This window comes from Rhizopus delemar, genomic scaffold (assembly GCF_000149305.1).
Source record: "Rhizopus delemar RA 99-880 supercont3.22 genomic scaffold, whole genome shotgun sequence".
NCBI classification, from domain to species: domain Eukaryota; kingdom Fungi; phylum Mucoromycota; class Mucoromycetes; order Mucorales; family Rhizopodaceae; genus Rhizopus; species Rhizopus delemar.
The window spans coordinates 252126-272664 of NW_027137848.1; the positions used below are offsets into that span (position 1 = coordinate 252126).

The 20539-nt window shown below is 36.1% G+C and overlaps 10 protein-coding genes and 1 non-coding gene across 11 annotated transcripts; 6 read left to right on the forward strand and 5 right to left on the reverse strand.

Annotated features, from left to right (window-relative positions):
* The first annotated feature begins 19 nt into the window (after window positions 1–19).
* RO3G_19221 lies at window positions 20–91 on the forward strand. The gene has a single exon. It is a non-coding gene; the product is annotated as a tRNA-Cys (tRNA).
* Window positions 92–2291: 2200 nt separating this feature from the next.
* RO3G_16801 (uncharacterized protein) lies at window positions 2292–2648 on the forward strand (the record flags this gene model as incomplete). The annotated part of the gene is made up of 2 exons (XM_067671385.1): window positions 2292–2334; window positions 2518–2648. 2 exons carry the CDS (start codon window positions 2292–2294, stop codon window positions 2646–2648), a joined length of 174 nt encoding a protein of 57 aa, XP_067527486.1.
* A 751-nt stretch (window positions 2649–3399) lies between these two features.
* Window positions 3400–4179, forward strand: RO3G_16802 (uncharacterized protein; the record flags this gene model as incomplete). Its single annotated transcript, XM_067671386.1, has 3 exons — window positions 3400–3479; window positions 3665–3873; window positions 3926–4179. The coding sequence occupies 3 exons, from the start codon at window positions 3400–3402 to the stop codon at window positions 4177–4179; spliced, it is 543 nt and encodes a 180-aa protein (XP_067527487.1).
* A 329-nt stretch (window positions 4180–4508) lies between these two features.
* On the forward strand, window positions 4509–4727 carry RO3G_16803 (uncharacterized protein; the record flags this gene model as incomplete). Its single annotated transcript, XM_067671387.1, has 1 exon — window positions 4509–4727. One exon carries the CDS (start codon window positions 4509–4511, stop codon window positions 4725–4727), a length of 219 nt encoding a protein of 72 aa, XP_067527488.1.
* A 708-nt stretch (window positions 4728–5435) lies between these two features.
* Window positions 5436–7449, reverse strand: RO3G_16804 (uncharacterized protein; the record flags this gene model as incomplete). Its single annotated transcript, XM_067671388.1, has 2 exons — window positions 5436–5473; window positions 5517–7449. 2 exons carry the CDS (start codon window positions 7447–7449, stop codon window positions 5436–5438), a joined length of 1971 nt encoding a protein of 656 aa, XP_067527489.1.
* Window positions 7450–9840: 2391 nt separating this feature from the next.
* On the reverse strand, window positions 9841–10482 carry RO3G_16805 (uncharacterized protein; the record flags this gene model as incomplete). Its single annotated transcript, XM_067671389.1, has 1 exon — window positions 9841–10482. One exon carries the CDS (start codon window positions 10480–10482, stop codon window positions 9841–9843), a length of 642 nt encoding a protein of 213 aa, XP_067527490.1.
* Window positions 10483–10851: 369 nt separating this feature from the next.
* RO3G_16806 (uncharacterized protein) lies at window positions 10852–11637 on the reverse strand (the record flags this gene model as incomplete). Its single annotated transcript, XM_067671390.1, has 2 exons — window positions 10852–11371; window positions 11468–11637. 2 exons carry the CDS (start codon window positions 11635–11637, stop codon window positions 10852–10854), a joined length of 690 nt encoding a protein of 229 aa, XP_067527491.1.
* Window positions 11638–12384: 747 nt separating this feature from the next.
* On the forward strand, window positions 12385–13416 carry RO3G_16807 (uncharacterized protein; the record flags this gene model as incomplete). The annotated part of the gene is made up of 1 exon (XM_067671391.1): window positions 12385–13416. The coding sequence occupies one exon, from the start codon at window positions 12385–12387 to the stop codon at window positions 13414–13416; it is 1032 nt and encodes a 343-aa protein (XP_067527492.1).
* A 2364-nt stretch (window positions 13417–15780) lies between these two features.
* On the reverse strand, window positions 15781–16145 carry RO3G_16808 (uncharacterized protein; the record flags this gene model as incomplete). Its single annotated transcript, XM_067671392.1, has 2 exons — window positions 15781–15864; window positions 16125–16145. 2 exons carry the CDS (start codon window positions 16143–16145, stop codon window positions 15781–15783), a joined length of 105 nt encoding a protein of 34 aa, XP_067527493.1.
* Window positions 16146–17444: 1299 nt separating this feature from the next.
* On the forward strand, window positions 17445–17816 carry RO3G_16809 (uncharacterized protein; the record flags this gene model as incomplete). The annotated part of the gene is made up of 1 exon (XM_067671393.1): window positions 17445–17816. One exon carries the CDS (start codon window positions 17445–17447, stop codon window positions 17814–17816), a length of 372 nt encoding a protein of 123 aa, XP_067527494.1.
* Window positions 17817–18178: 362 nt separating this feature from the next.
* On the reverse strand, window positions 18179–19440 carry RO3G_16810 (uncharacterized protein; the record flags this gene model as incomplete). The annotated part of the gene is made up of 5 exons (XM_067671394.1): window positions 18179–18378; window positions 18439–18482; window positions 18644–18955; window positions 19089–19152; window positions 19320–19440. 5 exons carry the CDS (start codon window positions 19438–19440, stop codon window positions 18179–18181), a joined length of 741 nt encoding a protein of 246 aa, XP_067527495.1.
* Window positions 19441–20539: the final 1099 nt, after the last annotated feature.

Here is a 20539-nt window from a genome sequence, read left to right on the forward strand (position 1 = left end):
CCAAAAGCGAAAGAAAAGTGAGGGATTAGCTCAGCGGTAGAGCGGAAGATTGCAAATCTTTAGGTCCCGTGTTCAATCCACGGATTCCTCTGTTGAGCTCATCTCAAGAACGTTGGCTTGGTTTTTACTGCAAACATGCAAATTAAAATTTTTAACCCTGTCACAGTTTTCATTCTTCTGTGACAATGATAGTGTGACGCAGTTGGTGTAACTTTTGCTGAAGAAAGGACTCAGTCCTAGGAAGGACTCAGTCCTAGGAGGGACTCAGTCGAAGGAGGGACCTCAGTCCCTAAAGATAAACAAAAAAAAAAAATATATAATAATCATATAAATATCCCCTCTTATAATTTGACTGAACTTCACTTTTAAAAAATATCTTTTATTCAAATAAACATCGAGTTCCTCTTTATCAAAACTCTTTATTTTTATTTTATAACTCAAGCAAGTCAAGTCCTTTGAAGTCAAATTGTCTTCATCGTATCACTTTTATATTCTCTTATCAAGAAAACTCTTTATTAATTTTTACTGTTTGATCTACAATACAAGATCTGGTGGTCACTTACTACAAGCAAACCAAATTTATTCATTTAAACACAAATCTTTGATCTCAAATTCTTTTAAACTCTAAAGAAAAGTCAAATTTACTTCTAAACTCTTAAGGCCATTACAACAAAAACGTTAAAGTTGCAATAGTGTAGCACAAATGATGAAATTTTAGATCAAGAGAACAATGCTGATCACAAGAATAATTTTGATGTCCAGCGACATTGATGTCGTTCGACATAGATGTCAAACAACACAAACAATAAGCCACGCCAATTTTTATATAAATAAGATGAATATTTTTAAACAAAATAACATTATCCAATAAATTCAATAAATCAAATCCTCTTGCGCTTAAAAAGCAATCTTTTCTTATTGGATCACAATAACCTTTTCTTTTTTTTTTATTTTTACTTATTCTTTCTGATCTGATACCCGAGTTATCACAAATCAAGAAAGATCCCTTTTATTTTTATCGTTTATCAAACAATCTTATTCTTAACCTTATTGATCTAAAAAGATCTGGTGGTCACTACTCAAAGACAATTTACTCTAAAGAACTGTTAAACGTTCAATCAAGTTACCTAAACTCAAGTCATTCAAGACTTCAAACCTCAATTTAAACAAATCTACATCACTTTAACACAAGCCAAGCCCCAAGTACTAACAAGTTATACTATATTATACTTCTTTTGGATATTCAAAACAAGCTCTCAACCGCAGCATATAAAATAATATAAATATTCCTCTATTTTGATTAAATAAAAAGGACAATCTTTAACTACTGTAACGAGAATGATGAAGACATCTATAAAATTTTGGACGGTACAACTGACTTTGAAATCGACTTACTTCAGTAATTTAACTGAAATACACAACATCGACTCAAGTAAAAGTATCGACTCAAGTAAAAATGTTGACTCAAGTAAAAATATCAACCTTATTTCTTTTTCTTTTCCCTCTATTATTTTTATATAAATATCCCTATATCTTTTATTTCAATATACTTCAGTTCACTGATATTCACTTTTATTCAATAAATAGTCTCTTAAAAGACAAATCTATTTTTCTTAATTTATTACAAACAAGTCGAATTCCCTTGAAGCAAATTATCTTCATTGTATTCATTTTATATTTTTATTACATTCCTTTACATCTTACTTTACAAATCAAGTTTGATCCACTTAACAAGATCTGGTGGTCACTATACACAAGCGAACTTATAACTCGAATTATCTACTCTATTTGGAACTTACTTTATCCAATACTTTATTCAATTACTAAAACTTTATCTCAACAACTTATATCAAATCTATCGAAACCCGAACGCCTAACGAACCTTACAATACAACATTTTTACGTTACAAAAAAAAAATCAAAAACAACAGATAATCAGAAAAACCAAAAAAATATATAAATAACCCAATATTTCTTATTCTTTTTTTAACTTCACTTACTTATACTTATTTTTGCTTATACTTACTTTTGATTATTTCAATAAATATCATTCAAAGTAAATCTCTTTTATTTTTCTTTTATTTTACTTAACATCAAGAACAAGAAGTCCCTTGAAGTATATACACTTCATTGTAAATCCTTTTTATTTTACTTTTATTTTATCTTTTTATTTCACTTTACTCAAAATAGTTTGATCTACTTCAAAAGATCTGGTGGTCACTTAACGCAAGAAACTCACACACAAATCATTACTCTTTTTGGAATCAAATCCTACATAAACCTTTGATCTTATGGACTATGTAAAAGACATGGTGCAAGGAGATTCCGGACCGGGTAATTGTCCTACGTAAAATCCAATTATAGCAATGGATGCGCCCGAATTTTCCGGATCGAATGGTGTCACTTTTATGGCCGTCACACTTAAACTCAGCTCGTAAATCACATTACAACAGAAAAAAACTACCTTTGGAGGACTAAAAAAGTGAGATTGCGTGCCCGCTATTGGTTGCACACAAGCATCCAATACCGCAAACGATGTAAATAATTTTTCCGCTTTCAATGGTGATATTTTGGAAGGTGTCACTGTACTACCCGACGAGCTACGGTCCTTCAAAGACGAGAAAATTATTTGGCTCACCGTCAAGTGAGGTTACGACGTGATTGCGGGCCGGATACTGCCCGTATTTGAAACCTATACACAACTGTCGATGCATTTGATGATTCTGCACCAAACAATGATATGTAGGATCTATGAAAGATTTACCGTCCATCCACTATATATATATATACAAACTCCGCGTGCGGAGTTTGTATGCTTAATATGGTAATTGGGACCACAGAACACGATTCCATCATTTTTAAGCGGAGTTTATTAAGCCAAAATTGGCCAATTGTGAGATCTACTAAGAACAGTTGATATTTTTCCTTTTTTATCACTTCATTCAAGAGGGATGACAAGTAGAAGGTCATTAAAAAAGTCCGGATCGAGATACGACTTCTGCAGGTCGAGAAAAACAGCTCCAAAAATTAGCAATTGCATGACAAAAAAGCTTGCGAAACGAGAATCGGCAAATTAGCATTCGTGGTGAACAGGTTATGATAATAGATTCTCATTTTGAAGGCGTTGGTTCGATTCCCAGTAGACGCTCAGCAAACATAGTCTACTTTTTGCATTGTTTTTGGGTCTAAGTAACTTACTATTTTTTTTGGAAATATCAAAAGTTTTCGGAAAAATCTTATCAGTTCTGTATGGTAAAACGAATCCCCGTTGCGGAGATGTTGTCTATCTATCGGCTGGTTTCGGACAGATAACAAAACATGTAAAAAAGATATAAAAAGGCCGACCATTTCTTTTTTTTTTTCTTTCCTTCATCTTTTTATCAATTTTATCAATCTCCAATGTCTTCTAACGCTGCTAACAACATGCCAACTCTTGCTTACATCGCAGAAAGAACCATGACGGCTGAATGTACATTGAAGTAAGTTTATTTTTTACCTGGGAGGGAAAGTAATTAAAGGCAACTGGTAAAAGTTATTTGAAGGAGAACGGTGCCTTTTTTTCTTCGCGCAAATGTAAAGAAGGCTCTGAAATGCGCTTGAACCAGTCCAGCCGGGATGGATTCTTTTGGCGATGCGGCTCAACCACCTGTGCGTGTGGGCGTAGCCGCATTTCTTACTTGGATGGGTCCTTCTTTCAAGGTCGCAAGTCCATCATCCATCAAACACTATTAGTAGTGTACCTCTTTTTGCTTCAAGTTCCGAACGGAACAATATCCACCATGACTGGTCTTAGTCTGCCAACTGTTCGTAACATTGTTAAAGACGTCTATCAAGTAATGGAGGCAGATCTTCGAATTGAAGATGTCCAAGTTGGTACGTGGTGCTTTGTTTATACTAGAGTATGTAATTAATAAATCATACTTAGGTGGGGTTGATAGTGCTGGACAGCCTATTGTCGTAGAGATAGATGAAAGCAAGTTTGGCAAGAGAAAGTACAACAAGGGGAAGAGAGTCGATGGTGTTTGGGTTGTTGGAGGCGTAGAGCGTACGCCCGAACGTAAGGTGTTCTTGCTGACGGTACCTAACCGCAACCAAAATACCTTGAAGCTCATAATCGATACTTTTGTTAAGGATGGTAACGATTACAATATGTATACGCTAGATGATCAGTGTACCTAACCCTTGTTGACAGGCTCACATGTCATGGTAGACTGTTGGAAAGGATATAAAGGAATCGACAGCGATCCAAGCCGAAGTCTTATTGTTCAAACAGTCAATCATTCCAAAACGTTTCGCGATCCAAAGACAGGTGCCTGCACTAACACCATTGAAGGCACGTACTTCTATAGATCATAGAATTCTTAAACGATGCTAACAACCAGCTATTAGGCACTTGGAATGGTATCAAACGAGGAGTGACCAGCCGTCATCGCACAGCATCGATGATGCCATGGAAATTAGTGGAGTTCATCTGGCGAAGAAAACATGCTGACAATCACTGGAAGGCAATGCTTGCTTGTTTTTCGCAAGTGTCATTCACCAGAGCAGGTATTGCCAACCAAGGCCCATTGGTATCTTTGCTGACAACCGTCCTAGAAGATGCCACTGGTGATCAGGGCGATGAAGAGCCATTTATTTTTATCTCAGATGAAGATTCCAATAGCGAATCTGACGGAAATAATACCTCTGCACCTACTACGCCCGTAAAAAAACTCCGAACTGCTTAAAATAAACAAATAAAATTTTCATTGATAACCATAAAAATCAGGGCTTATAGCGCCTATTTTCTTTCCCCATTTATTTCCGCATATTACCATTTTTGGAAATAAAGGTTACATCATCTAAAAATAGACGATCCAGGCTTTCAAATGATATATAGAACACGTCTGTACGCTCAAGTTTAGCTCCGCTACAGCCTTCCAAAACGATGGACGGTAAATCTTTCATTTAGCCGATATGTATGAAGCGGTCACAGTAGTATTCAGAAGCTATGGACTTCCAACGACTAAAACTCGACATTGGTTAAGTGTGTTATGTTCTGGTAAAGTAATTGAGAAATAACAATAAAACCAAAAGAACACTTTTTGAGACTGAACTTTATTTAAGACAATCTTAATTGTTAAAAAGCAATTAACGTGCCACCAAGCTTAAACCTGAAAAATTTTAATTTTGTTTCAATTTTTTTTTGACATCGTGGACATGAGGTGTATTTTTTTTTTTAGACATCGTGGACATGATGAGGTGTATTTTTTTTTTTAGACATCTCATGGCATTTAGTGTAGACATTGCTTATTTCCTGAAATTAGAGGGACTTAATGACGTTTTTTTTTTTTAGAAAAAAAGCCTAATTTTAATGATATTTATTGTTGACTATACCAAATCTGAAGGCACTCTGACTTTTCTGTGAGACAAATACTTTTTCTCGACAAACTTTTTCACCACTTGAACAACTTCTCTGCCATCAGTACATCGACTATAAGCTTCAATAAAGTCCATTGATCTCCTAAAATACCTACGTATATGTGCTAGATCGCCGGCTTTATCCAAAAAGGAATCGATATTTTCCTCAAGAGACTTAAAGGTGTAATCGCATTTCAAGCGAGCTTCTCTTTTTGCTGCACCCCAGTACATTTCGATCCAATTACATTCGCAATGGTATTTAGGATACAGCTCAAAAATGTGGCCAGAGGTTATGATCACCTCCTCCAAAACAGACTTTTGATTTTTAAAATCAGGGCAATTCTCTAAAAAATGGAGAGCGGAGCAAATTGGATTAACTCTATCTGGAGCCCCACAATGTAACTTCCATTTCTTGCCTTCCAGATCATGTCCAATCCATAGACTTCTTTCCTCCAAAATTTTTCTTATTCCCTTGAAATAACGTACTTTTTTTGTTTTCAAGTTTCCCTTCTTATCCCTTTTCTTGATCTCTTTTTCATAGTAGAAGGACTGGACTTCCTCCATATCTGTGAATCCTGAGATATATACAGTATCTCGGAACTGAAATTTCTCACTCAATGGCGAAGGCTTTTCATTGAGAGTCATTCGGCTGGCGACCAAAGCATCATCAGCAAAAGCACCATGATTGGAGCTGTTATCAAAAAGAAAAACAGCTACACAATTGGGGTGAAGTGCTTCGAAAAGGCCGATTGCATCTTCTTTTAACTGCTCAACCATGTGTTTTGAAGTCCACCATCCATCTCTTGCAGTACCTGCCTTGAACAGCTTTCTTGAAGACCACTTTTGAATCTTCATTGTTCCATGGCAAGGGCATTGAAACTCACTCACCATGATAGATAGTCCAGGACCCTTTTTTCTGATGTAATTTTCTCCATCAGCTAGCCACATATCGTTCTTACCATCATTTGCGTAGAAAGTACTTTCATCGTGCGTAACGAACACGCACTTTCTCTCGCCTTCTGGCAATGCATTTGGCTCCAATACATCTTCCTCAGTTTCTCCAGAGTAAAAATCCATTTTTTCCATATATTCAAGCATCCTCTTCGACCAAACGTTTCTATACTCGACCACATCTTCGCGTTCGTGACCATCGAAGTAAATGGTTTTTTTGTTCTTTCTATAGACATAACCCCATTCATGGAGATAGTTACTGAGCGTGCTTTCAGGAACAGGTTGCATTATTACGCCCAATTTGGATGGGATAACTACTTCATCAATGAATCTTTTAATAGTAACCAAGGAACGTTCAGCAGGCTTCATTCTACGTATTTCTTCGAGAACCATTTCCTTGATATCGGCATCATTAAGAAAAGACTTTCTTTTTGAATGAACACCCTGTCGATGTCTCGATAACACCCCTTGACTCAAATATTCTTTAGCCCATTTTACGATAGTCATGGCACGATACGCAACGTTGTTATCTGCCCAATGAATTCTAGCTGCCTCACGAGAAGCCAAAGTAATAGGAATACCCTCAATTCTCTTAATAAAGTAAGTATAAATCGAAGAGTATTGCATAAAACTGTATCTCTCGATCGTGTTTTCTTTATCCTTCGAGTTCATCACAGGTTTCACATACATTTGAAGTTTTGGAAGCATTTCTTGGATTCTCAAAAGTTGTATTTCATTCTTTGACAATATGGGAGAACTGGCTTCTACAACAGGGGCAATAAATACAAATCCAAAACTCTCGAGTTTGCCCTTATCATTAACAGATTTAGCTTCTTTTTCTCGTCTCCAGTGTGTTGACCTGGAGATTTTCGAATAAGACAAAGGTCTGTTTCGCTTTACATTGTTATCAAGCAAAACATTGTTGATTGATATGCTGATTGTAGGATCAGCATTACGCATTTCAGTTATGTTGCTTAATTCTATAAGCTCAGAATCGCTCATGTCCCAGTCTTGATCTCTTAAATGAGGGACAGATTGGTTCGTCTCATTTCTATGTTTTTTAAGATAATCTCGTTTTCTAGCGTTAAGTGGAGGCATAGTTTTAGAGTATGAATAAGGAAGAAGAAGCACTTATGTTATAGTACGGGCTCTTTCATATTGATTACGTAATATGTGACTGTTATTTTTCTCTGTCCTCTACCATACGGTATTAAAAAAATTTGTTTCAATATATGTCTTCCCTTAAGGACTGCCAGCTAAAATTTTGAAATACCGCATGTTTTCAAATGATATAAAAAAATATTATTAATAAAAATAGCAATCTAATCCATAAGAAATATTCAGAAAGGTTTATATAATAATTGTTATGGCTTTGTTTTGTTGTTGGATTATTTGTGGAAAAGTTTATAGCTTTTGAAAATTGTCAAAAATTTTTCAGGTTTAAGCTTGGTGGCACGTTATTACAAAGTCTACTATTTATATTCTTCTATCAGTTGGCGGGTAAATGAGTAGTTATGAGCATAGATCCAATAATTGACATGTTTGATTGAAGAATGATCACTGAATTGATTATGAAAATTTTTAATTCGTTGTTTTATAGATCTTATTGTTCTTTAACTGATCTGGAAGAGTTGTCCCGTCTTCATTGAGAGGAAAGATATATTTATATGAAATGCCTCCAGTCAGATCAAAGCTGACTAGGTACCTAATCCATTATTATTCATTTACGGAAACGATGAATAGTAAAGAGCATGTGTCATGATCTGACATGTCAATAAGATAACGGTCTTATCATTCTAAGCTAAATCTTTACAAATGAATTTGAATAAGAATAGATCCTGATAATTACCAACTGCCCTGAACAGCCAAGTTTCACTTGTTGTATAATGGTTTAGATAGTAAAAGAAAAGGTGGAAACAAAGATCAAGAAACAGTTTGTGTACTTTTTGAGACTGATCTTTATTTCAGTTTAAGTTAAAGTAAAAATTATTCTGATTGAAGGCAGGTATTTATATCTTATTAAGTGAGTGGCTTGATATCTTCTATTGTGATCGTTCTTCTAATCTTCAGGTACTTTAGCAAGTGTTATCTATAATTATGATTATGAAAACTTTTCATTTGTTCTTTTGTATGTCTGTCATAGATTATCTTTTATTCTGGGAACTCCTCACTGATTTGAATAACGTTATTTTACGCGTTATTTCAATTATGTGAAAGATTAGCAATATTCCTGACATTGGATTGGATTTGGTTATTTTAGTTGATACGTCTTCTTATCAAAAAACTCTCATGAATACAATACATATTCTAAAAGAACATGTTTAATTGGAATTGATTGTATGATCTTATTTAAATAAACTTGTATTTTATTTTATTTTAATTATGATCTTGTATTAAGACTTATATTTATTAATGTCAACTACAATCACTTACTGTTCTACAACATCGCTTTCATCTCAACAGTTGATTATTTACATCAGTCTATGAAATTTTTCTTATACATGTCAAATCATATCGGTCGTAACTATCTCTTGTCATTTAATCTCAGGTCTTGCTCAATCAATATAAATAGCCTTGGAATCTTTCTTTAATAAAAGTATCCGACTTTAGAACTATTGTTCGGTCTCGTTAATTCTTCTTTGTCTATTTTAAATATTTAAAACTCTTCAAAACTGATGTTAATAATCAGCTGTTCAGATTAAAAGAGAACTTGGCTGTTCAGGGCAGTGATAATTATGAAAATCTATTTTTATTCAAACTTATTCGTAAAGACTTAGTCCAGAACAATGAGACCGTATCTTATTGACATGTCAAGGCGTGACAATAGTTACGACTAACATAATTTGGCCCGCATAAGAAAAATTCCATAGACTAATCTTATTAACCAACTACTTATGTATGAACAGAGACATATTATTAAAAGTAGTTACTAATTATCATGATCAGCTCTTATTTAACCCAATCTGTGAACATTTAATCCGGTGCCATAAGACAGTATCCTATTGCTCTGTCAAAACATGGCGAATACAGAGCTCTATTGAGAAACATACTCGCCAATATATCATCATCGTGTCGTTGAAGCATTGTTATTATTAAACAGTCAAGCTTTTAAAGATGTAAAGTATAATGTAGGAACGCTTCACATTTTGTAAGACTTGGTGAATAAGTCACAGCTTTACCGTATCAACATAGTAGACCGACAGTTTTAGTTGTTCAATATACAAAGTGGGATATTTTTTTTCACAGCATTATAATTCCAGTACAAAGCTTGTAGATGCATAGTGAATATGCACATACAAAAAAAGGACATACCCATGTTAAGTATTGTGTTCAATTATAAAGTTTTATTTGTTTCAAAGCATAAAAGTTAGAAGATTATCATAAAAAGTCACCATATTAAAGAAAAATAGCATAAAATTTAAACCATATTTAAGTCAATAAAAGCCATATATTGGTTCTTTAATGATTAGAGGACCTATCGCTTAGGCTTCAACCACGTCGAGGTCTTCCTACAGATCGATTTCCAACTCTTGGTCTACCAACTGAACGCCTGCCACTACCAGGGTGATTACTGACAGAAGGTGCAACTGCTCTTGGTCTGCCTACTGATCGACGCTCACTTCTAGGCCTACCGATCGAACGAATAGCTGTTGGGCTCGGGGCTCCTGCTTCATCATTATTTGCAGCAATAGAACCTTGAATGCCAGACTGATCCAAACCACTTCGTGCTTCAAGAATACTATCCTGCATTACCTCGCCATCTGATTCACCAATAATGCTGTCATTGTCTGATAGCATCGCTTCTTCTTCTAACAATTCCCTAGTATCGTGGGCACGACGACGTTCAACCCATGCCTCAAAACGACGAGCATCTCTGGCTGCTATTCTAGCTGACACTGAAGGTGAGTTACCATCAAGACCGCGCGTAAACCAATCCTCAGTTTCTGCAGATCGTTCAGCTGGATCTGAGTTCATTGCCACTTCGCGGATCATGCGCTCAAAACACTGCTTGACATTACCGGCATTCTCGCTCCTCCAAAGATACTCCAAGATGCGCTTGTAGCAATTCTCTTTGGTTCGGTTACGAGGCTTGATGAACGCTTTCAAAGGAGCCCACATACTTTCAATCATGTTGGTATGAATCTTTCCCGATATGGGCAAACCAGAATACTCGCCCTGGTTACCTTGAACTTGATCTACTGTGGCAAAGTCTAAGGAATGATTGACAACCTGATGTCTTGCAAAGAAGAAGTTGCCATCATTGTAAGCGTTTGTATTGTCAAATATCTCGCCTGTAATCTCGTCACGCTCTTCTCTAGGGTGCAGACCGGAATACGCTCTCCATCCATCAGATCTAATGGCTGACCCACGCTGGCAGTTATCATAAATGATGGGCAAGAGTGTTGCCGCTGTCCGATTAGGGACGGTGCAAAAGAATTTGCGCCCTGCTTCATACCTAGGTCTTAGCTCTTGTTCGCCAGTTCGATGATCAGTGTAGGTTTAAAATCGATCTGCTTCATTGATGGGGACCAAGCACTCAACCATACCAAAGACCCAGATGCCTTCTACACGATGACCACGATGGTTTTTTCGCTTGCCAAACTTAGACTCATCTATCTGTATATGGTGACACCTTACGTTAGAGCCTAGCTTATGCTCCTCTTGTCGATTATGGGCATTGTAGTCACTGAGCATCATTAAACGGAGATCATTCGCTAATGAAGTCACAGCAGGACGGCTCATGCCATGGGAATTGCAAATGTTGGTGATGCTTGAGTCTTTTAGATAATCATACATCACCGAAAGAGTGTAGTTTGTCATGCATTTACGATTGTAAAACACCGAGTTGTACGTACAGACGCGAGACTTTCTACCAGGGTGACCAATAGTATCACCATTTTCATCGATGTCAAGACCACCAGCACAGTAGTAAGTGAGCCTTCCATTTTCGGCCCGATTTCTCAAAACGCATACCTTCTGACAGCCATCAATACCACATATACTGGTTCTATCAAACGCGCTGTTCACAGATAAAAGATGGCTGCAAATGAGCATAACAAATTAGTAAAACTAGTCCCCTATCTTAATTCACCGCTTCTGACGGTAGTTTACTTACTCCCATGCTCTTTCAGGGCTAACAATAACTTGTGCTTCAAGGATACGGTCACCAGCAGGAGGGACATAAGACCTGTAACGTGAGACTACTTGACCAGATACTCGACCTCCTCTACGGGGAGTGGCATTGTTGTTGGAAGTGACGGAAGCAGATGAATTGGAGCGAGGCATAATAAGAATATAAAAAATAAAGATGAAAAAAAGAAAAGTCATGCCAGTTTATATAGTTGTTCGAGCGGAAAAAAAATTTGTTGTTTCACGTATGAGATATTCCAATAGCACATGGTTACAACTCGGAAATTAGTACACATGGTTACAACTCGGAAGTTAGTGCTCGTGGTCACAACTCGGAAATCAATGCTCGTGGTTACAGCTCGGAATTAGTATTCGTGGTTAGGCTTCATTGCTTGTACGCACGTCGTTGTTACATTCACATATTAATACACCAGGATATAGCTTTAAGCAAGGCTATTGAAGCTTGTTTTGCACCAATAGGGTGCAGGATTACCAAATACATAATACGCTGAGTATACAGTGGCTACCAAAACCGTTCGCACAAAACGTATTTTTTCCTTTCTGAATCTTTTGTGACCTATTGCGCATAAAAGATACCATATCTAATACATATTTCCTAAGAGTACAAACTCTTGGCTTTCTGATGAAGTATAAAATGTCACACTATGCGCACCCTAACTCGTACTACGGAGAATCAAAACTCAAAGGCACATTCGAACGGTTTTGGGGCCACGCTTGAGGAATTCTTCGATTGCGATAAACGCAGTCACTGCACCCTCCAATTCTTCCAGAACTTTCGCTGCTTACTAATTCACCACTGCGCATTATTTTTTTGCCTTTTTTTCTTTGTCATTCGCACATTCTCATTTCGACATCTCGACATCTACAAAGTAATTACCCAACATGCAACCATTAACAGAAGATCGCAAGAACACTATCGAGTTTTACCTTCGTCAAGGTTTTTCTTATCATAAAATTGCAAAGTTAGTCAAAGTATCATCCTCTACTGTTCATAAAATTCGTTTGGAGTTAGGCTTGCCTGCTCGAATTGACAAAGGTGGCAGGCCAAAAGCGCTCACTAAGCGGGAACAGCAGCATCTCGTTCGTGCTGTAACAGTAGATGGTCTCGAAAATGCTGTACAAGCACAGCAGTCGTTAGAGCAGAACTTGGGCAAGTCAGTTTCTGTAAATACTGTACGTAGAGCGTTAAGAGATGCTGGTTTGGTCTCATTTGTCAGGCCAAAGAAACCTTTAATTAATGAAAGAAATAGAAAGAAGAGGCTCCAATGGGCTCGTCAGCACATTGACTGGACAGTAAACGATTGGATGAACATCATATGGTCTGACGAAACCAAAGTCAACCGTTTTGGGTCCGACGGGAAGTCTTATGCATGGAAAGTGCCAGGCCAACCGTTAAAAAAGCACCAGGTTTGTGAGACAGTGAAGCATGGAGGAGGCTCTATAATGGTATGGAGCTGCATTAGCTGGTACGGTCCAGGCTATATTGTGGATGTGGGCAAGAACATGACAAAGGACGTTTATTTGGAGGTTTTACAAGATGACTTGATGAAGTCTTTGGCCTGGTATATGGAAGAAAGTGGAAAATCTACGAGTAAATTTATCTTTATGCAGGACAACGACCCCAAACATACAGCTAAAGTCGTATCAAAATGGCTAAATGAGCAAGTGTTTTATGTAATGAAATGGCCACCACAATCACCGGACTTGAACCCAATTGAAAACATGTGGCAATTACTTAAAAGACGGCTGTTTAAAAATTATGACTGCCCTCCATGTGGTATACATGAGCTATGGGATCGTATAGGACACACTTGGTACCAAATCAAGGCTGAAGAATGCCAAAGGTTTATTAAAAGTATGCCCGATCGATGTCGTGCAGTTATTGAGGCTGATGGCTTGTATATTGGATATTAAATAAACTTATTTTAATTCATTTCGCTTTTAAAATATGTGGCCCCAAAACCGTTCGAATGTGCCTTTGAGTTTTGATTCTCCGTAGTACGAGTTAGGGTGCGCATAGGGTGACATTTTATACTTCATCAGAAAGCCAAGAGTTTGTACTCTTAGGAAATATGTATTAGATATGGTATCTTTTATGCGCAATAGGTCACAAAAGATTCAGAAAGGAAAAAATACGTTTTGTGCGAACGGTTTTGGTAGCCACTGTAGCTTTCAAGTGCAGTCAGTAGCCAATCCGTTACCACGCCATAACCATTCTTGACGGTGAGCCAAATAATTTTTCGTCTTTGAAGGACCGTAGCTCGTCGGGTAATACAGTGACACCTTTCAAAATACCACCATTGAAAGCGGAAAAATTATTTACATCGTTTGCGATATTGGATGCTTGTGTGCAACCAAAAGCGGGCACGCAATCTCACTTTTTTAGTCCGCCAAAGGTATTTTTTTTCTGTTGTAATGCGATTTACGAGCTGAGTTTAAGTGTGACGGCCATAAAAGTGACACCATTCGATCCGGAAAATTTGGGCGCATCCATTGCTATAATTGGATTTTACGTAGGACAATTACCCGGTCCGGAATCTCCTTGCACCATATCTTTTCCTTCAGCCGATCTTATATCAAGACTTATTCAATACAAACCTATTTAACACTCTAAAAACCTTACAAACTCCAATCTCACATTAGTACCACGCCAGTAAGAAAATGAACTTTTGCGTAACAACCTATTTGAAAACGGAGTATCAACTCTTTTGCTTGAAAACCAAAAACAACATAAAATTATAAAAACCAAAAACATATAAATACCCTTATATCTTATCCCTATTTTCACTTCACTTCACTTCACTTCACTTTACTTTTGAATTTTATATTCTTTTTATATTCTTTATTTTATAAAACAATAAATCCATCAAGCGTTCAATTGAAACCCTTTGGTCTGTGTTCTATTTTAAATACTGAAGTCCCTTGAAGTCAATAATCTTCATTGTAAACCTATTCCTAAACCTCAAGAGTTTAACCTATTCTAACAAGTTTGATCTACTATTAACAAGATCTGGTGGTCACTATCGACAAAACTTACATACTTAAAAACCTAAACCCGCAAACAAGCAATATATTAAAGAAAATTACAATAGTGAATAAAGAGGTCACACGGAGCAAAAGTGAAAGAAGTCGAAATATTGTAACCCACAAAACCAAAATTAAAGCGTTACACAAAGTCAGACTAGCGAAGACTAGAAAGTTCAAAAATGAAACAAAGTTCAAATATCAAACAAGGTTCAAAAATCACACAAGGTTCAAAAATGAAAAAAAAAATAGAAAAATGAAAGAAACTTTAAAAAAAAAAGAAAAAGAAAAAGAAAAAAGAAAAAAGAAAAAAGAAAAAAAAAAGAACAACCACAACTAGTATAAATATCCCAACAATTATTTTCTTTGACACAATTATTCTATATCTTATTCATTTTCAATAACGAATCACTTATATTATAAACAGGCTATCTTTACTTATAAAGTTCCTGATATTTTTATTATATACTTTAAATCACAATACCTTCTCAAGAAACATCGTATTGATCTTACACATAAGATCTGGTGGTCACTATCAACGACAAATATAACAAGCTTTTGCTTAAATCTTACTCTTATCAAGAAAAACTCTATCAACTTTAACAACCAAACACCTAAATTTACCTCCGTAAGCACATCTAACTACAGTATAACCGACAAGTTACAATATGAAAAAAGTCGAAAAATGAAAAAAGTTGAAAAATGAAAAAAGTTGAAAAATGAAAAAAATCAAAAAAAATAAGAAAAGCTAATGTAGCTATGATTATGAAGATGTGAACGCCGAAACCTTCAAGTTTTAATTTTTGACGTTTTGTAAAACACTTTACAAATTGTCATTATTTTACCTATTTGACAAATTTTTAACCATTTGATATATTTTTTACTTTTTGATATTTTTTTAACCTTTTGAAATATTTTTAACCACTTCAAGATTTTTTAACCTTCGTGTGGTATTTACACATGTAATAAAGTAATAATGTAAGTTACTACGAACAATGGTCCTCCAGATTAGGAATACCGGACATTGCACTACGGCGCAGAAGAACACGAGTTGAAGCACCCGTACACTTGCTAAAGCGTCTTTTATGCTAGTTCCAGCATATTTTTTGCCATTTTTTTTTAAGTTGTTCTCCGCATTTTTTTTAAAACGCTTCAGTCTTTTTTATTGCTACACCTTTTTTTTTTGGCATGTAAATACTGAAATAGGGTGGATCTACTTGGCGAAATCACGTTTTAAACTATACACAACCTGAGTTATGCTATTAAAAGACGAAACGAAGCGATATTAAGCAGCTTGCATTTTTGTGCATGATGACTGTAATGGTCGTAAAGAGATCCCTATTCATTAGTTTCTTTAAGCAATTGCAAAGAAAGTAGATTATATGCAATTTTTTATTTTTTTTTAAAAAGACGCTCTGCAACTTTCTTTTTTGTTTCTTTCTTGAGCTATATTTTGCGGTTGTTTTTAGAATAGATAATTTACAACAACAAAAAAAGAGACAACATATAACTCAATCACGGCCAAAAATGTAAAAGAAAAAAACGAAGATCATGTTTTTTATGCTACTGTCAACTGTCGTATCTTAAATCACTTTTACATCTTGTGCTCCAGCTGACATGTTTTTAAAGGAAGCTTAAATTGTGAAAAAGAAGACATGTAAGCATTATGGCGAAGAGTTAATAGTGTGCCTGTACCATTAGTTTTATTTATTTCAGCAAATTTAAACAAGACATGTTTTGATTGCCGTAACTTTTCTTTGTTTCCAATTACAGTACTGCTTCAATATACTTTGACTACTCAAGTTACATTACAACATTTTTATATTAGTTGAACTGAGAGTGATTTGTCATAGTTGTGGATCTTTACTGTTTTGTATTACACTACCTCAAAAAATTGTTCATTTTGAACCGCCTTTTACACATTTCGTACTGAATCTGCTTCGCATAATCCCCAATCAGCGCTCAGCACAAACCATTATGAAACACTGCTTCTCAGCTATTTACTACACTGTAAGCATATCACGTGCTATGCGTAAATGCTGGAAAATATCCAATCAAAAATCAAAATCAAAATGAACAATTTTTTGGGTTTTTTTGAATATGAACTAAATTTACGCCTATATTCCCAAATAACATAGGACTAACTCGTGACTGCTATCATAATTTTTACCCGTGACTACTTCTGCTATTCCAAGGCAGCCCTGGTCGATTTTGGTTTTTTTTGCTTTCCCATTGTAATCTCTCATTGCTCCATCTCGACATTTCAAGTAATGGTAAATTGCGAAATTTCAGAAACCCAACGAAATGCAATTATTTCTGCTTTAAGAAGAGGAAAGTCGTACGATGCTATCAGCAACGAGTTACATGTTTCTAAAGGGTCTATTTCGAACATTGCGAAAGGAGTAGACCATCACTCCGTATTGCAATCAGGTCAACCCAAGAAACTTAACATATACGACGCGCGCCTTGTATTGCGCAGGTTCAATGCTGGTGTGTACAAGACCGGAGAGCACGCTGCCAGAGACTTAAGTGGCTTAGGTTCGGATATTTGCAGCCAGACCGTGCGAAACCTTCTTAAAAGCTCCAAATTTCAATTTCGACGAAAACCAACAGCTCTTCCTTTAACGCATTCTTCCCAAAAGGCGCTCCTTCAGTTTGCCAAAAAGCATATAGGTTGGACAAAGGAAGGCTGGAAAGGAGTAGTCTTTAGCGACGAAACAAAAATCAATCGCTTGGGTTCAGATGGTAAACAATGGACTTGAGTACAAGAAGGAAGGCCTCTGCAGGATCACAACGCCAACCAAACTTATGAGCATGGAGGCGGTAGTATATTACTTTGGAGCTGTTTGACAGCAAACGGAGTTGGATATATCACTCAAGTGCTCGGAGGTTTAGATTCAGAGCTGTATTGCAATATTATGACGGAGGATATGCTCTCTTCATTAGAAGAATACGATATGTCAAAGGATGACATTATATTTCAACATGATAACAATCCAAAGCATACATCTAGACTAACACAAAAATGGTTCGTAGATAACAAGGTGCAGCTACTGGATTGGACAGCATATTCACCCGACTTAAATCCTATAGAGAATTTATGGAATTACTTAAAAGTCCGGCTGTATGCTTATGAAACTGCACTCTTAAGTATGAAAGAACTATTTGAACGGGTTGCAGATATTTGGTACAATGAAATTACAAAGGAATACTGCGAGCAGTTCGTATGCAGCATACCGCAAAGACTACAACTTGTTTTAAAAGAAAAGGGCGATGAGATTAATTATTAGCTAATAAAATAAAAAATGTCGACAAAAACCCAAAAAATTGTTCATTTTGATTTTGATTTTTGATTGGATATTTTCCAGCATTTACGCATAGCACGTGATATGCTTACAGTGTAGTAAATAGCTGAGAAGCAGTGTTTCATAATGGTTTGTGCTGAGCGCTGATTGGGGATTATGCGAAGCAGATTCAGTACGAAATGTGTAAAAGGCGGTTCAAAATGAACAATTTTTTGAGGTAGTGTAACTAATTACAGGAATGCTTTTGCTTATATTTTGACAAAGTATATTAATAATGCTTGCTCTCTGTAGGTTATATACTGAGGACATTTTTATTGAGCTTTTTTTAATTTTTTTTATTATTATTGTTATTCTGCATCAAGCTCAGTTAACCATGCTGGGTTACGCTGAGCTCGATCAAAGCTGACATCCTTAAGACAATCACTTATGCCCCCAAAAATATGGTTGTGGTGCTTTCTTCGCCAAATAAATTCGATAAGCAGCCAAGGTATCATTTTCTTTGTTCTAAGGGTGGGAGTTACATTGATTTTTGTTCCATTCCAAGTTTCTAGAAAAACTTTATTAAACTAGAGCTATAAATGCTTGTATACTCCAATTTTATGCTTACCTTCGATGGTGTTGGTATGGACGTCACCGTCGCGGAATGTCACACTATGATTGACAGTTCGATGTGTTAAGTTCATCCAAGATTAACCATGCTCTCATATACACGCCAACAATCTGTATGTACTATCGATCCATCGGCAACATAGTTTCGAATGATTGTATCCATCGTTTCAGTGTTTCTATTATCAACAACAACAAGAAAATACTTTCGTTCGGGTGTTTTTTCAACACTACCTACCATCCAAACACCCTCTACACGGTGCCCTCGATGATACTTTCTTTTGCCACACTTGGATTCATCAATTTCTACCACGATTGAATTTCCATCCACATCATAACCACCGATTTTGCAGTCGTTCTGCTGTAAATCATCTTGTAAAACTTGGTACCAATCTTTCGAAGTTTCACGTACAGCATATGGTGAGCATCCAACCATGGTAAAAATTGTCATGCGACGTACTTTCAAGCTCCAAAAGTAAAGGATGGATAGCGTATCATAGGTTGGTAAGCTGCGATTACTAAAAAAGGAAGCATTCGTACAGCAACTTGACGTCCATTGCAACACTTCTCACCAGTTTCCTGGTTAACTACGATTCAATTGCATCTCCAACGTGGAATACTTCCTGTTTGCTCCAAATACATAACGCTTACTTCATCACCATTACAACGGTACACTGCGTTGCTTCCATAATAGATTCCGTTGTTAATAAAAAACCTAATTTATAAAAAAAAAGAGTTATTAACATTTCATACAAGTGTGCTTTGTTAAACCTTTATACTTACTGCATACACGCTTCTTCAGTTCCAAAAGTTAAAAAAAAGTTCTGGTTGTCATAATGGAAACGTTTTGATCTCTGCTCCAATTATCCGGCAAAATATTACTATTATGTGCCTCATCGTCAACCTCGAAAGCTTCTATTTCCAATAATTCTTCATTGTTGTCATTATTGATAGAAATAACTTCTTGATCCAAATCTGAATTTTGTTCGGTTTCTAAATGCATTTCTTCTACTTCATTATCAGAATCAACGATAACAATAAGGCTGTTTGGGGGAAGCAACAGGTTTTTGACGATGAATACCAGCAAAAATTGGCACAGTTTGCAGTTGAAATATTGACAAAAGACATGATATACTAACTTTAATTTGAAAGATGAAAAAGGGGAAGAAAATAAGAGGAGAAAAAACAGGGGGGAATCACGAAATGAAAAAAAAATTATTTCAAAATAACTACTACACAAAAAGCAAAAACTCGAACATAGAAAATGACTACTTAATCATTTTGTACAACGACATGCATAATTCTATTGTACCCTGCTGATTATGTCATTCAAACTCCAAAATTAGCGGTTTTCCAAATAAGGAAATCGGAACTTCAAAGTCCGACGACAGCAAAGGTATAACCATTTGCAAGATGCCCACTGGATCATACCACCATCCACACAACCACAACCACAATTAGGCTGCAGACACCACAACCACAAGCAAAACTACAACCTCAATTCAACCAAACCAACCATAACCTCAGTTCAACCTCGATTTATCATGTATATTATCACAAGCAATAGAATATCGTTTACATTGTAATAAGTATGAAGCAGTAATTGCTTACATTGTTGGTGACTATATGTTGTGGTAGAAACACTAGACGCACCCCATTTGATACTAAACAGGATAAAGTTGATATAGACTGACCACTACAGGTTAGACCCTAGAATCCTATGGTTACCTGCTTACTTTTGGCAATGACCAGAGTGAACGGAGTGATGCCGGACACACTAGGTGCACCCCATTTGATATGTAAATGAGACAAAAAGACATTTTCACACATTGTGATCTATGCTTATGCTTATGCTTATACTCATACTTATGCGCTATACTTGAACTTATGACTAAGATTAGGCTTACACTTATGCTTATTATCGTATGCCAACATACTTTAAAGATGATTCATATTGAATTTATAAGAAATCAGAGTAATGAATAGTTAGTGAGTAATGAATACCTTACAAATATTGATTATAGACCTTTTTTCACTATTATTCGGGTGATAAACTAAATTCACACATTTAACACGGTTTACAAGTTGGTTTTGAATATAGC